Genomic DNA, 18399 nt, shown 5'->3' with positions numbered 1-18399 from the left:
ACTGAGACTCCTGGGTTTGGTTGATTATCCTCACGTGCCCATCTTTGCACCCTCTGGATTTCCATCCTCTATCCCGTAAAGCCTTCGCGTGGCCAAGGAATGCCTCCTTTCTCTGCCTTCCTTTTGGCTTCAGTGCCTCATTTGAGGGACCCTTCCCTTTGAAGTGCTTTGGACAGATCAAAGGGAAAAGTAGTGCTTGCACAGCAGAGGCTCTCCCATGGGGATCCTTCCTTTCCCTTCCCTTTGCGCGACCTACATCTCCCTTTCTCTCTCCTCTCATCCAGGCTCCCTGGCTATTCTCCCCTCCTCCGGTGCTTGATTCCCGTCATCCAGGGCTCCTGTTTCAGCAGGTGCCTCGAGTTTACAAAAAAAAGAAAAACGAAGTGCTTTGTTTGAGGGAGCACTGCGGTGCAGTCAATCAAATACAACCCTGCTCCCTCTAAAACGGAGCCCTTCTGAGCAAGGAAAGAGTTAGTGCCACGGGCGGACTCGATCAACCTTTGCCTGCCTGGCTAGTCTGGAGGCTCAGTCTGAGCAGGCGCTGTGTGAGCGTGGCAGCCGCTTAGGCAGCGTGTGCTAACTAGGACTTGAGGCTCATGGGGCGCGGTTGAGACAGTTTCAAGAATATCACCATCATCATACGCTGGTATGCTCTTACTGCTATTTTTTTTTTAATGTTTCTCGCTGGTGGTGATTGCCGATCTGCATTATTCATTTCTGGGTGGGCAGGGGATCATTTTCCTGCAGTGGTAGGTCATTTCCGTCAGCACAAATAATTTTGTTTTAAAAATCTATTCCCGTCGGAGGCCAGTTAATTCATTTAAAATCTTTCCATGGGGTTGTGACTGAATAAATAGAGGTTACCAGAATGCTTTTAAGTCTGTGCTGGCATGTCGTGTAAAAATGTATTTGGGCTGTGTGTGTGAGTGTGTGTGTAGCATGTGCAAATTGATAAAGTTCTTGTGTGTGTACATTTAGTGCTTGGTGTTGGTGCGGGTGGCTTCCGTCCTTAATACAACTCCTTTTCAATTTATGGTGCTGCACTAACTTAAGATGATGAATTAGTATTATTGATGATTTATTTTAAATGAAGGGATATGTATAGCAATCCAATGTCAGTCTACGCAGAAGTAAGTCTCACTGAATTCAGTGGGATTTGCTCCCATGTAAGCAGACATAGACGTTTGAGAAATGTTTTCCCATCTCAGCTTCCCTTTGCTTCCTATGCTGGAGAAGTGACCTCTGGTAGAAATGGCATTCTCTGTGTTGTTAATCTGGATACTCTGAGTTCGTGGGTTGAGCTGTTAAAAAATTTGGGTCAGGAATCCATTTTGCTTCACTGTACAGTGCATTTCAATCACACTGTGAACACGTGATTTTAAAAATCTTTTCTTTTGGTGGTGCAAATTAACACATAATTCCTGGCAAAATTCCTCCTGTTTAATGCTTGCTGGGCCACACTTCTAACCCCCCCCCCCCGGTGATTATGTAACCCAACCTCTCTCACTTGCAGTCATTGGGTCTGTGAGAGAGTGTGTGTGGTGTAGTGGTGAGAGTGTTGGACTGGGAGCCGGGAGATCTGGGTTCTAGTCCCCACTTGGCCATGGCAGCTCACTGGGTGACTTTGGGCCAGTCACTGACTCTCAGCCCAGCCTACCTCACAGTTGTGAGGATAAAATGGAGAGGAGAAGGATAATGTAAGCTGCCTTGGGTTTCTTGAAAGAGGGAAAAAGGAGGGTATAAATGCAGTAAATAAATAATTGTTGTTGTTCAGTCGTGTCCGACTCTTCGTGACCCCATGGACCATAGCACGCCAGGCCTTCCTGTCCTGTGCTCTCTCCCGGAGCGTGCTCAAGTTCATATTCATTGCATCGGTGATGCTATCCAGCCATCTCATCCTCTGCCGTCCCCTTCTCCTTTGGCCTTCAGTCTTTCCCAGCATCAGGGTCTTTTCCAGGGACTTTTCTCTTCGCATTAGGTGGCCAAAATATTTGAGCTTCAGCTTCAGTATCTGTCCTTCCAATGAGCACTCAGGATTGATTTCCTTTAGGATTGACTGATTTGACCTCCTGCAGTCCAGGGGACTCGTAAGAGTCTTCTCCAGCACCGCAGTTCGAAAGCATCAATTCTTCAGTGCTCAGCCTTCCTTATACTCCAGCTCTCACAGCCATACATTACTACTGGGAAAACCATAGCTTTGATTAGACGGACCTTTGTCGGCAAGGTGATGTCTCTGCTTCTGACTATGCTGTCTAGGTTGGCCATAGCTTTCCTCCCAAGGATCAAGCGTCTTTTAATTTCATGGCTACAGTCACCGTCTGCAGTGATCTTGGAGCCCAAGAAAGTAAAATCTGTCACTGCTTCCATTTCTTCCCCTTCTATATGCCAGGAAGTGATGGGGCCAGATGCCATGATCTTAGTTTTTTTAATGTTGAGTTTCAAACCAGCTTTTGCACTCTCCTCTTTCACCCTCAACAAGAAGCTCTTTAGATCCTCTTCGCTTTCTGCCATTAGGGTGGTATTGTCTGCATATCGGAGGTTGTTGATAATTCTCCCAGCAATCTTAATTCCGACCTGTGATCCATCCAGCCTGGCGTTTCTCATGATGTACTCTGCATATAAGTTGAATAAGCAGGGTGACAATATGCAGCCTTGTCGTACTCCTTTCCCAATTTTGAACCACTTGGTTGTTCCATGTCTGGTTCTTACTGTTGCTTCTTGACCCTCGTACAGGTTTCTCAGGAGACAGGTAAGGTGGTCTGGTACTCCCATCACTTTAAGAATTTGCCACAATTCGTTGTGATCCACACAATCAAAGGCTTTAGCGTAGTCAATGAAGCAGAAATAGACGTTTTTCTGGAATTCTCTTGCTTTCTCCATGATGCAGCGAATGTTGGCGATTTGATCTCTAGTTCCTCTGCCTCTTCGAAACCCAGCTTGTAGTTCCGGTAGTTCTTGGTTCACATACTGCTGAAGCTTAGCTTGTAGGATTTTGAGCATCACCTTGCTGGCATGTGAAATGAGCGCAGTTGTGCAGTGGCGTTGCCCTTCTTTGGAATTGGAATGTAAACTGACCTTTTCCAGTCTTGCGGCCATTGTTGAGTGTTCCAAATTTGTTGGCATATTGAATGCAGCACTTTAACAGCATCATCTTTTAGGATTTTAAATAGCTCAGCTGGAATACTCTCATCTCTGCTAGCTTTGTTGTTAGTAATGCTTCCTAAGGTCCACTTGACTTCACTCTCTAGGATGTCCGGCTCAAGTTCAGTGACCGCACTATCATGGCTATCAGGGACATTCAGATCTTTCCTGTATAGTTCTTCTGTGTATTCTTTCCACCTCTTCTTAATCTCATCTGCTTCTGTTAGGTCCCTGCCTTCTTTGTCCTTTATCATGCCCGTCTTTGCACAAAACATTCCCTTGAGATCTCCGATTTTCTTGAAGAGATCTCTAGTCTTTCCCATTCATTCTATTGTTTTCCTCGATTTCTTTGCATTGTTCATTTAAGAAGGCCTTCTTGTCTCTCCTTGCGATTCTCTGGAACTCTGCATTCAGTTGGATATATCTTCCCCTTTCTCCCTTGCTTTTCGCTTCCATTCTTTCCTCAGCTACTTGTAAAGCCTCATCAGACAGCCACTTGGCTTTCTTGCATTCCTTTTTCTTTGGGATGGATTTCGTTGCTGCCTCCTGAACAATGTTACGGACCTCCGTCCATAGTTCCTCAGGCACTCTGTCTATCAGGTCTAATCCCTGAAATCTATTCCTCACCTCCACTGTATATTCATAAGGGATATGATTTAGGTCATACCTGAATGGTTTAGTGGTTTTCCCTACGTTCTTCAATTTAAACTGAAATTTTGCAACAGGAAACTCATGATCTGAGCCACAGTCAGCTCCAGGTCTTGTTTTTACTGACTGTATAGAGCTTCTCCATCTTTGGCTGCAAAGGACATAATCAATCTGATTTCGATACTGACCATATGGTGATGTCCATGTGTAGAGTCGCCTCTTGTGCTGTTGGAAAAGAGTGTTTGCTATGATCAGCGTGTTCTCTTGGCAAAACTCTATTAGCTTTTGTCCTGCTTCATTTTGTACACCAAGGCCATGCCTGCCTGTTATCCCGGTGATTTCTTGACTTCCTACTTTAGCATTCCAATCCCCTATGATGAAGAGGACATCTTTTTTTGGTGTTAGTTCTAGAAGGTGTTGTAGGTCTTCATAGAACCGATCAACCTCACCTTCTTCGGCATCAGTGGTTGGGGCATAGACTTGAATGACTGTGATGTTGAATGGTTTGCCATGGATTCGTACTGAGATCATTCTATCATTTTTAAGATTGTACCCCAGTACTGCTTTTCCCACCCTTTTGTTGACTATGAGTGCTACTCCATTTCTTCTAAGGGATTCTTGCGCACAGTAGTAGATATGATGGTCACCTGAATTGAATTCGCCCATTCCTGTCCATTTTAGTTCGCTGATTCCCAAGATGTCGATGTTCAGTCTTGCCATCTCATGTTTGACCACCTCCAGCTTACCTTGATTCATTGATCTGACATTCCAGGTTCCTAAACAATATTGTTCTTTACAGCATTGGACTTCCTTTTCACCACCAGACACATCCACAGCTGAGTGTCCTTTCGACTTTGGCCCAGCCGCTTCACTCTTTCTGGCGCTACTTGGAAATTCCCTCTGCTCTTCCCCAGTAGTATATTGGACACCTTCCGACCTGAGGGGCTCATCTTCTGGCGTCATCTCTTTTAGCCTTGTGATACGTTCCATGGGGTTTTCTTGGCAAGAATACTGGAGTGGGTTGCCATTTCCTTCTCCAGTGGACCACATTTTGTCAGAACTCTCCGCCATGACCTGTCCGTCTTGGGTGGCCCTGCACGGCATAGCTTATGGCTTCACTGAGTTACGCGAGCCCCTTCGCCACAACAAGGCAGTGATCCATGAAGGGGAAATAAATAATAAATAATAATAAATAATTGGGCTTGTTGAGATGCAAATGGCGACAGGATGGTTAGGCTAACCATGGTGCATTGTGGTTACTGTGAACCACTGTGAGTGCTACTGCTACATATGTAGGTAACCATATTCTGCAGCATGGTTAGACAAACCATTCTCTAAGCACCCTCCCTCCTGCAGGAACCCACAGTCCTCCAAATGGGCAGCCATGCATCCCAGTGGCACTTGTGCTGTTGGTCATTTTGGTGCTCAGTGCTGTCAACCATTTTGGTGCTCATTCTTTGGTTGCTCTTGCCGCAGACCTATTGCAGCTGTCAATTAACCACAGAGGCTTTTCAGATGTCACACTAAGCTATGGTAGAACCCACTAACCATCTTGCAGCAAGTGGCTAGTGAACATGGTTAGTCTGTGGTTAATAAACCATCATGGTTGGGACAGGAGCCTTTTCTGATGTCATGCTAAGCCAACATGGTGAGCTGAAAACTCCTAATCATCATGGCTTAGCATGATGTCCGAACAGGGCCACAGACTCTAATTGCCTGCTTCCTCAGTTTGCCAGTGTAAAATGGGTTTCCATGTCTCCGCCTCCCTTTAATTTAAATCTTGGAAAAGTGGGCTGTGCTACAAATGTCTTCCTCTGTGTTGTTACGTACTCTGGATAATTTGGGATAGTTTTTTTTAAAGCCACTTAACACCCCCCCCCCGTTGGTTCTGTGAACTTATTATGCTGTGTTGAAGTAACCCAAACTCACTCTCTTGCAGTCAATGACCTTAAGTGCCATCTGCCTTTGTATGAAATGGGTTTCTTCCTCCTCCCCCCTCCCATACTTTGTTTTCAATAAGTGGACTCTCCCACAAATCACTTTCCCTGTCTTATTATTCTGGAGACATTTCTGGGAGTGGGTGTTGGTGGCTTGAATTGTGTAACGAAAGGCTTGTGTGTAGCAAAATAGGTGTCCTTGGGTTCACCTCTGGTGACCCCCTTGGCTCTGCCTCCAGCGACCCCCTTTCTGCCCCGCCAGTTAAATTGGCCATGAGCTTCCACTGACTTGCTCCCTCCCTATTTCTGTTTCTTTATCTTTCACACCAGTTTTCCAGCTTCCACTGTATCCACCTTCATTTTCTCCAGGTGGTGAAGTGTCACTACACAGCCTCTATTGCCAACTCACTTTTCCTTCCCCTGGTATTTTCCCCTTCTCTGGGATAGCTTTCAATAATTGACTTGTAAACTACTTTTTTGTTTTTACTTTTCCAATTAAAAAAACAAACCCTCCTCTTTTGAAAATCTCTGATTTTTGTTGCTCTCTCCCAAATGCCTTAGGACGCAAACCTATTTAGATAGATGGTCCCCTCTGACCTCCTCTGAAGTTGGAGGCAACTGCCTATCCAATGCAGGGCAGCTGAAGCATGGAGGAGAGGATTCCCTCCATGGTCCGGCTGCCCTGCAGTTTGCCTTAGATCATGCCTGATTTTGGACGACGTAAGCGTGGCTTTGGGGAGGGGTGGGAATGGGGCTGGAGACAGCATAGGAAGCTTTCTAAAACAACTTCCACGGTCTCTTCCCCACCCCTGGGAATGCCCCTTTTTTGCCCTGTCTGTTCTCTCCATCCTGGCTATGAGGGGGAGGGGGTGGAGAGCATGGTTTCCCTGTCTATGAACTCAGAGCTGGGAAATGGAAAAATCCTATCTCCCCCAGATGCTCTCTAGGGGTAATAGGATTGCTCTCCCACAAGAGAACTCCGTTACCTGGACTAGTGTTATGCGCGCTGTGTTTCTGTGTCTTTTAGTAAACTTGCTAGTTTTTTAGTTGGCTCGACCAGTCTGACAGCAGCATATCCACTGGCAGAGTAGAGTCAGGCCCTCAAAGGGGAGACTCTTTGAGCACTTGAGCTAAACCTGCCCAGGTATTTGTGTTCCAGAAGGACTTATTCCCTGAACATGGACAACTAAATTCTAAGCATCTAGAGAGGCTGTTGTCCTGAGCAAGTGTGGTAACAATATAAATGTAAAAAAAAACCCTGCATGTCTTACTTCTAATGTCTTTAAGGCTGAATTTTCTTCTGGGCTGTATTTTTGAAATGTAATCCAGGTATCATAGAATAGTAGGGTTGGAAGGGGCCTATAAGACTATTGAGTCTGTATTTAGAGAAGAAAGAATTTTGTTTCCCCATGCTCAGCTGTTATAACTTTGTTGTTGTTCTGCAAAATACTAGATACAAAATAATAGAGGACAGCTACAAAATACATCATGAATAAAATACCAGTATGATTTATATGAATTTTTAAAGACCATGAGTTGTATCCAGTGTTAGTCCTGCCTACAGTAGACCCACTGAAATGAATGGGACGTGAGTTAGACTAACATTGGCTATAACCCCATATTGTATTTTATGTTTACAAAATTCATGTACGGAGACCAAGCATTTTTTTAAATCATTTTTTTTGGTATGCCTGTCAAATATGGTAAGAATCAACAGTAGGCTGAGAGCAAGAGTCTCCAACTAGAGTAATTTACATTGCTATAAATTTTGGTAACATGGGCAAGGAAATTCTATTTCAAAGGGATTATGTAATTGGAAAGATAGCTGAGGCTGATCCAGTTTGTGTTCCTTTTTGGTATTTTAAATGAAGAACTCTTGCCTATTAAGAATATCAAGCAGTTACAGCTGGGATACTAGGTCAAGACAAATGACAGTCATTATATAAATGCAGAATGTTGTATTTACTCTGTCTTTTCATACAAGATCACCTGTTGTTTTTTGAAGTAATGGTTACATAATTTGAGTCAGAAACATTAGTTTTAGTGTGGGTGTTTCTTCCTTTTCTTTTGACAGAGCCTGTGATATAAAACTCCAGGAGTACATAACGCAGAGAATGAAGTAAGTTATGAGCTTGGTATTCCAGGAATAAATGACGTATCAAGCTTTGAAATGGTAAATGTGTTTGAAATTCTAAGAATAATCTAAAATTAAGAGTGTGTGGGTATGTAGTATGTGTACAGTACACACAAAGATGGTTTAGTCCAGGTGTAATATCTAACCATGGTTTGTCACTATATGAATGAGCCCCATTCTTGCATTCTTCCTAGTCCCTCTCATTTCCTCCCTCACTTCTGATTTAATGGCAAACCATAGCTATTGCATCTGAACCAGGCAAACTGGACTATGTGTGTTTTTGTGTATGCAGACAACAAGGGTGACTGGAACTCTACTGGGAAGAAAGTGATAGCTGGATTTGTATAGTCAAAGTTGCTTACAAAACTCATTGTTAAAGTGAGAAGTCAAACATTACTGATTATGTCAAACTTTATGTTTTTCCAGGTAGGATGGATTCATCTTTATCCACAAAATTTCTAGATGTAGATCTGAAGATAACTGACATACACTACCATCAAAAAGAAGTTCTTGTGAAGTTTCAAGGCAAATATAACACAGAATGTGAATTTGACTATCACATATTACAAAGTGAAATACAGCAGGTATCAAAAGTGAAAGACTGTGTTGGTGTTGGCGAGTTTTGTTTAGTAGAAGACTCAGGTTCTGGAGAATGGTACAGAGGAAGAGTAGTACAAAAGAAGAACAACATCTATGAAGTATTTCTGATGGACAGTGGAAAAATACTTGCAGTTCATGACACCCATATTGCTTCTGCCTTTGATGAGTTGTTTCAGTTCCCTCCCAAGATGGTTTGTGGGATTTTAGCAAATATACTTCCGGTTGAAGAGAAATGGACTCCTAAAGCTTTGAATTACTTTTCATCCTTAATAGACTTGCAGATTAAAGGCTATGTACAAGCCATTCTACCACACCAAACATTTCTCCTTGATGTGCCTAAAATCACTAGTGATTTGGTTGAATTAAAAATAGGGAAACTTGTTGATGGAGATACATTCCGTCTCATTGTAGAAATGTTAACTGAATTTCCACAAAAGACTCTTTGTAAACAAATGCCAGATTTACTGCAGCAGAAGTACATAAAGCCAGACACTGTATTCTTCAGTGCTGGAATTCATCCTGATATTCAACCAATTCTGAGTACTCTTCAGCCACTTTTGTCTGTTGGTAGTGTAGAGAAAGTAAAAATATCAGTGGCAGTCAGTCCAAGTAAATTTTATTGTCAGCTATTACGACACCAGATGGAGCTGGATAAGTTGACAATAAGCATGTCTTCCTGTTATGAAACTGTTAGTAGAGAAAATGTTCCATCCTATGACAATCTTGGAGTCCTCTGTGCAGCAAGACGAAAAAATGGTCAGTGGCACAGGGGAGTGATACAGCAGCTACTTTCTGATAACAAAGTGAAGGTTTGGTTTATGGATTTTGGGGACTGTGAAGCTGTGCCTTCTGGTTCTGTTTTGAAGCTTCAACCAGAATTCATTCTAATACCTAGGTTTTCATTTCCTTGTGCATTGTCATGTCTTAGTGATCAGGATGAAGCTGTAAGAAATAATCAACTAGAAGAATTTAAGGAGGCCCTCTTAAGACAGAGCGCTATTTATGCCCACATTGATCTATTCAGTGCTAATGAACATGTGTATTATGTTACATTGCATAAACATCAGTCTGCAGTGAATAATGAATATCAACCTCAGGAAAATGGTATGATTGCAAAATGCTGTCCTTCCTTTAACATGGAAATGTCTTGCTCAGGTGGAGATATAAAAATCTCTGGTAAAAACCCTGTCTTTCCTGATTGTGTTAGTAGGAATACTCTACAATCAGGATATTCTTCAGATCAAAAGGACTCTCACTTAATGTGCCCTCCTTTAACAATTCCTTGCAAAAGAGCAGAAATGAAAATAGATTATGTCTGTGTTGCGTTTGTAGTGTATGTTTTGAATCCATCAAATTTTTGGGTTCAAACCAATGATTATCTAGATGAGTTTGAAGCCTTAATGAAGAGAATTGCAGAGATGTATGATGCAACTGAAGCAGATGATAAGATTCTGGAAAATCCAGAACGTGGAAAGCTATGCTGTGCACGGTATGGTAAGGATATGCATTTCTACAGGGCTGTCATCAGGGAAGTGGTGGACAGTAGTATTAATGTTTGTTTTTTGGATTTTGGGAATACTGAGACAGTGCCACTCCTTGATGTGAAAATTTTGCTTCCAGAGTTTCAAGAATTGCCAGCTTTAGCCATATGTTGTTCACTTGCTTATGCAGTTCCAATGGAAGATGTATGGATTAAAAAAGAAACGGACTTCTTTAAATCAGTTGTGGTTGGCAAACAGCTCACACTCCATCCCATTGCAGAACAAGACAATAAGTACATTGTCAATGTGCAGTGCATGAATGGCTCAGAACAAGATGACATTCTCAGGCTGATGGTTCAGGCTGGATATGCGGAATATTGGGAAGTAAAGCAAGACCCATTTCTCAAAATGGTCGGTGGTTCTCAACTACGGTGCTCAAAATTAAAAAATAAAAACACCCAAAGTAAACCACATACTCAGAAAAATAAAGTAGTGATAGCTAACAATACTGATCAGAATAAGAAACGGCGGAATACTCATCCTATGACAAAAAAGCTTACAGATACTTCCCCACGGTGGGAAAGCATACTTTTCAATAAATGTGGAAAAGCATCTGGAAAAATTGATAGATTGGGGCCTTATAAAGAATACCGGTTTAAACCAGGAGCTGTATTTGATGTTGTATGCTGTCATATTACTTCACCTGGTGACTTTTCATGTCAGATCCAAAATAAATTACCAGAGCTAAATAATTTGATGGAACAAATTCAATTTCATTACAACACTCAGACCAGGCCGTATGAAGATGGGCAGCTTGCCTGTGTTGTGAAACATTCTAAAGACGGAAAGTGGTACAGAGCTGCTGTACTGAAACATGTGTCCAAATCCGAAGTTGATGTATTATTTGTAGACTTTGGTAACCAAGAAAGAGTTCTGTTGAAAGATCTTCAAGCTATTCTCCCAGACTTTCTGATCTTGGAATGTCAAGCATTCAGATGCTGTCTTAATAGTGTCACTGAATCCTTAATATTTGACCCATATAATTGGAGTGCACAGGCATGTAGTGATTTTGGACATTTTGTTTCATCTTCCAATGGACTACTGACTTGTACAATTTCTGCCCTAATTCTTAGGAGTCCTAACTATTTATATAATGTGGTTGACCTGCAGACTCCATTTACTAGTTTACAGCAGTTTCTCTTAGAATGTGGGCATGCCCAGTTTTGGTCATTTGAATTCACAAGATCGCTTATACCATCATTATCTCTGTGCAGCTTTTACTATTCATCTTTTAATGTGAAAATTGGAAATGAAGAGGAGGTGTGTGTAACATATATATACAGCCTTACAAAATTGTATTGCCAGCTAAACAGAAATGCAGATGATATAGACAAACTGTTGGAAAAAACTGCAGAGATTGGTCAAATGAAAAACCATGCAGGCCAGATAAGCCCTCAAAGTTTATGTTTAGCCAAATATTATAAAGATGGCCTCTTCTACAGAGCATTAGCATCTCCTGAGGGTTCATCAGATTACTGGCCAGTATACTTTGTGGACTTTGGAAATATACAATTGGTAACAAAAAATGAACTGATTCCCATTCCTGATCATGCTTCAGAATTACTATTCACCCCTATGCAAGCTATCAAGTGTTATCTATCAGATCTAAAAGATACTGAAATACCAACTGAAATAAAGACATGGTTTGAGAAGAATTACTTGGGGAAAGAGCTGAAGGCAGTAATAGTATCTAAAGAATCTGATGGGCAGCTTGGTGTGGAGTTGTATGATAGAGATTTACAAATAAATAGGAAGATCAAAGAATTACTAAAGCACAGAAAGTGTGGTGTCGACCCAAAAGTGATAAATAGGTGTGCAGGAAAGTCTGGAGGCAAAAATATGGTGCATAAAATAAAGTTAATTGCAGATAAAACCAAAGTTAAAAGTGAAGTAGTTGGATGGAACAGAGAAGCAGAAAACAAAGCACATTTTTCCAATCGAAGTGGTGGTAAGTTATATGCTGAATATGGAAAAGAAATTCTTGATCAGCAGAAAATAAAGCTTCCCACAACCTTGGAAAACACAGAATTGGTTTTGCAAAACATTCTGGGACAGAGATGTAGAGGTACATGTGGAGAACTTAGTACTGACTCTGTTGATTTCTGTACTATGGGGTCAAAGGAGAAGCTTGCAGATAGCATGACTGAACGGCATATCTTGAAACTAAACCCTTCAGGACAAGAAAGGCATAGCACTATTAGGCGAAAGTACACAAATCTTCCACAACTTAGTATTCTGCCAAATTCCAAAGTTTTAGGCTATATTTCCACTGTAACTGATCTGTCAAATTTCTATGTTCATCGTGCAGAGGATGAAAATAAAATTGTGCAGCTTGCTGAGGAACTGAATGGAGGCACCCTGGTTATAGAGCCAGAAACAGATGTTGAACTTGAGGAAGGTGACATCATTTTAGCAGAATATGAAATCGATTGCTGCATATACAGAGCTATTATTAGAGAAGTTAAATCAGAACAGAATTTTGAAGTAGAATTCATTGACTATGGTAATACATCAACTGTGAATGCATCAAAAATCTACAAGATGGAAAAGGGTTTCTTAAATTTACCAAGACTCAGCATACACTGTTTCCTTAGCAAAACAAAATGTGTGTTTCCAGATAAAAATTGGAGTAGTGATACTGTTGCCTACTTTGTCAGTAAAGTAAATAATCAGCCACTAATGTTTGAGTTTTTACAACAGGATGGCCAACAGTGGGAGGTTGATATATTCTGTCATGGGGTATCTATGATCAATGAGTTAATTCAGAAAGAAGTCAATTTAGGTTTACAGAACATGCTTGTGTTAAATCCTGACCAAATTACAAAACAGCTTCCAGTAACAGGTGCAGATACTAATGGTAATCACCAAAATCAAAAATCAGAAAGTCAAAATGTATGTGAAGTGTTTAACGTCAGACCTGCTTTGGAAAGTCTTCCTAGAATTCCCTGTCAAAAATTAAAATCTGGACAGCTAGAAATAGCTGAAATAGTTCATATTTCAAGAGATGGAAACTTCTATATAAAATTAAATAAGGATGCACAAATATTGTTTAATTTAAATGAGATGGCTGCCCGAGAAGCAGAGAAGAACTCATTCCTTGCAGTGGAAAATATTAAAGAAGGATTAGAATGCCTGACAAAATCAAAAGAAACCTTGAAATGGTATCGATGTGAAGTTATAAAAAAGTATGTGTATGAGGAGCGTATGCTGGTTTTGTTAATGGATTTGGGAAGATATGAAATGGTGTCATTTCATGACACACAGATGCTGAGTGACAAAATGAGGAATATTCCTAGGAATGCAGTACCTTGTAAATGGGCTTGGATTGGAAGTCTGGGTAACCAGTCTTTTGAGAGAGTGGTGGAGACGATAAGATGTTTTGAGATAAAGATCTTGTTTTTGAGATACCTAGAACCTGCTTTCATTTGGGAAGTAGACATTCTCATAGATGGGATTCTGCTTCTAGAATATTGGAATCAAATACTTTACCAAAGGCAGTTAGAGAAATGTGATGTACCAGATAATATAAATGTGGATAAAAAAGTGTCATTTGTGCCAAATTCCATTTTATGGGTACCGTTTCAGAATGATAGACACTATCCTGGGTTTGTGACATCAGTTACTGATCCTTCAAACTTCTGTATCCAGTTAGAAAACTCATTTAAGGCTCTGAAAGCATTGTTCAAGCTACTCTCTGACCTTCCAGAAAACCTGCCAACTATGCCAAAGGAACTTGTCATTCCTGGTGCCAGTTGCTTGATAAAGACTGGATCTAATGAGAAGTGGAACAGAGTTGAAGTTTCTGAAGTCTCCAATCAGGTAATACTTACTTTCATTGATGATGATGGATTATCGGCTCCCATCCCCATCTCTGACATCTACAAGCTGAAAATTATTCCAGAAAAGCTTGTTAGCGTACCACGATTAACTTATCCTTGTTCTTTGTTTGGAGTGTCACCTGCTGATGGGGAACACTGGAGTGATGAAGCCAAGCTTAAAATTCAAGAATTTCTTGGTAGACCAGGTCTCACATTCCAGTTCAAGCAGTGCCACCGTGGGCTGAAGCTAGATGTAAATGTTTTATGTGAGCAGAACAATGCAGCAGATATATTGGTTGCTTCTGGTTATGCTGTGTATTCTAAAACTGCATCCTCCTTTGGTTCATTTAATTGTGCAGAGCTTCATCTATTGAGTTCACAAATTTTGCCTGATCGATTCCAAATGTGCGGTCAGAAGAATTCCAGTGCAAGAATTCCGTTGCTATCAGATCAGAAAGAAGGTCCACAAAAAGCAAAAAGCGCTTGTGCCAAAATCTCAAGAAAGAGCAGCTCAAAAACACTATGTTGTAAGAAAAAAGGGTGGCAGAAGGCACTCTTACACAGTAACAAAAGAAATAATGAAAATCAGCTTAAGAGTGACAAGAAGTTACTGGATCAACTTTGTGACAGAGAAGAATCCAGGCCAATCTATCCCGTAGGCACACTGTCAATAACAATACACAATGCAAATTTATGAAGAGAGTCCAACATATGAACACTCCACGACAGAGGTTAGTTTCAAATAACTCTTAAAACAGCTTTGTAAGTAGTTCCGTTCTTTCCACTGGGCAGTATCCAGTGCTGGTTGTGCACCAGCGGGACCTACTGCTGGTACAACAAGAAGCTAGCATTTCCTAAAGCAGCCAAAAATGAGCCAAAACGCTAATTTCCAGAATGGAGCAGGTCAGTGGAGCTAGCAGAAGGGAGCCCCTGTGACCTGTCCCGTTCCAGAAATGAGTGTTCTGGCTCATTTCCATGGTTGATTTAGGAAGTACTAACTTCCTGTTGTACCAGTGTTGTGGCACCATTGGATGCTGCTCTTCATAGGTAATAAGAATTAGGCCCAGCTATGACTTCAGTTAATGCTGGAATCCGAAGAATCATGTATATCATTCTCTACACCTGGGGACTTGTATACGCTAAACAGCTACCATGAACACTGGAGCTAGAGCAACCAACGGTGGTACTAGTCCAAGCCACATAGTATAACCACTCCCTACTATTTGTGTGCATGCGTGTGAGAGTGAGAGAACTGAAAGCTAAGCTTGGGTGGTCAAGGGGAGCTGAACCCTTTCTCCATAATCGCTTTTCTTAAAATTGCTTTCAAGCATTATTTTTCCTCGCAGGACTTGTTTCTGGTCTACTGGGAGGTAAATGTATTTTTCGGGAATTTAACAGTGCCCCAATCACAGGTCTGCTCCCTTCGTGTCTAGTTTAGCCCCAGTATACTATCCATGTGGACACAACTCCATGCAGTTCCAATGAGGCTGCAGCCCAGTAGAGGCTTTATGCATTCCTGGAAGTAGAGTAGCTAAATCATATTCATAAATTAATTACTGAAATTGTTTTTATCTGCTATCTATAAAAGGAAGGCATAGGGTTACAATGAACTTTCATGGCGTATGTTCTGGTGAATGTTTTCTTCCTAACTTACCAATAATTACTTTCCAGGTAAACTAATTCCTACAGTCGGAAACAAGTAATGGATCTGGACGCTAGTCAACAGATCAACTTTCATGCAAAAAGAACAGAACATAGATTAAAACCTTAAATGTTAAAATTTTAAATGGAATTATTCCCTCACACCCTTATAATCTCAAAACAAAACTCCACGAACATAAAAAGTTAGTGTTGATATTAAATTAGCATCTTTGTGTTTGATCTCCCCCTCACACGCATTAAATTTTTTTATTAATTCATTGTTGCTTCTTGATCGGTGTTTGTTCTTGATATGACAAAAGAGGAAAGGGAATCATATTTTCTGTTTCTGGGTATCTTCCAGCTACGTTAACTTAGGGTGCAATCGTATGCATGTTTAGACAGAAAAAAGTCCTACAACTCCCATTATTCCCCAGCCAGCATGGACTTATTTCTGTCTAAACATACATAGGATTGAACCCTTAGTATCCTTGTGGACTAAGGATTTTGTTCCTTTGTCATTTCAATGGCCTTTTTATATCATACAAACCTTTACCATTATTTTCCTTTATTGTTGAAACTTCTACTATTATGTAATAGTAATTCATTATGGTTTTGTTTGTAATGACCAGTAACAATTAAGTGGCTTCTGAAACACTGCAGTGTTGGTTGATGGTGTTATGGTGAGCTGTTAGTCAAGGTGGAATTGCTCTTGCATCTACCTACATAAGGAAACATGGTAATATGAGAAGGAATAACAGTTTGTTTTTACCATTACTGAGCTTTGTGGATTTTTGCTTCAAACACAGGGGTCCCATGCTTACCAAACTGTATTGGTTTAATGTTTTTACCAGCCCAAAAGCTTGATTTGACATAGACTTAAACCCTTAGTTTCACTGGAACATATTTCCAATGAAGTACGCTGTAAAATGCAGATCTAGCTATGAACTTCCACACATCTTGGCAATTCAGGTGGTGTTTTTTTTTTTTACAGTCCTCTACTAAGGCACATATGAGTGAGTCCTAGCACACATTAACTGGATGCAGTTATTAGTGTATTAATGTACAGATGAAATTGAATGTTTTGTCTCTTTATAAACAACGCATTTTGTTGTATGTGTGCCTTGTAATAAGGGGGAGTACTGTAGTTAATTGATAATTATTTAGTTACCTAGTAATAAGGAAAATGCTGAATGTTTTGAATTTTAGCCATCTTTACCTGTTTTTAAGAAGAGTAATTTCATAGTTTTAAATTTGTTTTTATTTGATTACACTTTCATTTGCTCAGTCATATGCGTTCTCTCTCTCCCCCACACACGTGTGTGTGCATATGTGTGAGTAATAGATACGAGATAAACCCAAGGAGCCTCATATGTGCATTCTGAATTTCACATTTTTGTTGCAGCTCCTTATGCTGCATTGGATCACAGTTGTGAGGGTTTTCCAGCTCTGTTGAGTGGCTCTTTAGTGGGAGGAGCTTCATCGGAAAGGGGAAACTCTGGCTTTGGCTCAGTAGATTCTGCCTCATAATTGGGGGGCCCTATTATATACGGTTTTCAACAACTCTAATGTACAAGTTGAATCACGGAACAGTGGTTAGTATATCTAAATTGATGTGGCTTCTCTGGGACCTGTTAACACACATGGCTTAAGTGCCTCCGCATGATAAGTCTTTAGTGGGCTGAAGCTACTGTTGCTTCTGACAAGTGCTGCAGTGTGCTGGAGAGCTGGTATGCCCATCATCTGACAAAACGGGGATTCTTCTTGCAGCACCTGTGAAGAAAAAGGAGGTTAATTTTTTGTTTAGAACTCCTAAATGAACCTGAACTGTAATCTCAGATGACTTCAGAAAGTCTGATGTATCTGGATGTTTGAAGATACATCTGTTATACTGTTTGTTAGATATTTGATTAACTTGTGAGGGAATTGGTATGTAGCATAAATAATGTGTATCCTTGTTGAGTCTACTAGAAAAGCTGTGTTGATATTGCAGGATATGCAGGAAGTGTACTATACTCGGTTTAAATAAAACATTTAACTTCAGTGGTCTGACCTTCTTACTGCAATAGCAATACTGTTTCAGTAAAAGTTAATTGTTGCTTTCCATTTTAATGCTATCAGTTGCTGAAAGCGTCCAGATTCCTTGGTAGAAACAATATGTGGAAGTCAGTCCTGTCGAAATCAACGAGGCTTTACTTCAGTTTGAGGTATTAAAGAATGGGAAGTGTGGGGTATGTATTTACCTGTCAGAACATAGAATAAGCTAGATACTTCTGCTGTTGCCATTTCACCACTCAAAGTAGAATTTTGCCAGAGAGACATGAATTTAACTCTTGCTGTACATATCCCTGTGTGAATGCAAGGACTAACAAATATGCCTGCAGTAGATAATACACAGTGCAAGGTTGTTTTTAATAATTTGTATCACATTTTCTCTTTATGAAAGATAAGCCCAAAGTGGCTTACAGAATAAAAATGAAAGTAAAACATTATACCAACAACTAGTAAATACAAAATAGCAGTAGGAAAATAAAACCACTCGTAATACCTTCCCAGCAGGAGAAAGCACATAGCAACACACCACGGTAAACTGCAGTAGTACAGCTGAACGATCAATCAAAATCTAAAAAATAACTACAGCTAGCCAAAACCCTTTTGAAAGAGTCCTATTTTGGCCTGGCACCTGAAAACACTGCGTCGGGGCCTGAGAAACTTCTCTGAGGAGGCTGTTCTAGTGAGGTGGCACCACTATCAAAAGGGCCCTGCTCCTGGTGGATGCTAACCAAGCAGCACTTGGAGCGAGGCCTCAGATGCTGAGCAGTGTACATAGAACCATATGGGGCATGGCATACCGAGAAGTAACTGGGAACAATGGCAGAGTATATATTTGCTTTTTGTGCAATATGTATTAAGTGATAACAGAGTCCATCCTTAAAGCAGGG

General features: G+C 40.8%; 1 protein-coding gene across 1 annotated transcript; it reads left to right on the top strand.

Annotated features, from left to right (window-relative positions):
• The first annotated feature begins 527 nt into the window (after positions 1-527).
• On the top strand, positions 528-17499 carry TDRD15 (tudor domain containing 15). Its single transcript, XM_084830635.1, has 4 exons — positions 528-646; positions 7801-7845; positions 8287-14550; positions 15491-17499. Exon 3 carries the CDS (start codon positions 8292-8294, stop codon positions 14514-14516), a length of 6225 nt encoding a protein of 2074 aa, XP_084686761.1. The 5' UTR covers positions 528-646; positions 7801-7845; positions 8287-8291; the 3' UTR covers positions 14517-14550; positions 15491-17499.
• Positions 17500-18399: the final 900 nt, after the last annotated feature.

The sequence above is a fragment of the Heloderma suspectum genome, chromosome 1 (genome assembly GCF_057233095.1).
Source record: "Heloderma suspectum isolate Gila_16-S chromosome 1, 16-S_ref, whole genome shotgun sequence".
Taxonomy (NCBI): domain Eukaryota; kingdom Metazoa; phylum Chordata; class Lepidosauria; order Squamata; family Helodermatidae; genus Heloderma; species Heloderma suspectum.
Note: the sequence above shows the minus strand (reverse complement) of the source record. Positions and strands in the feature narration are given on the sequence as shown.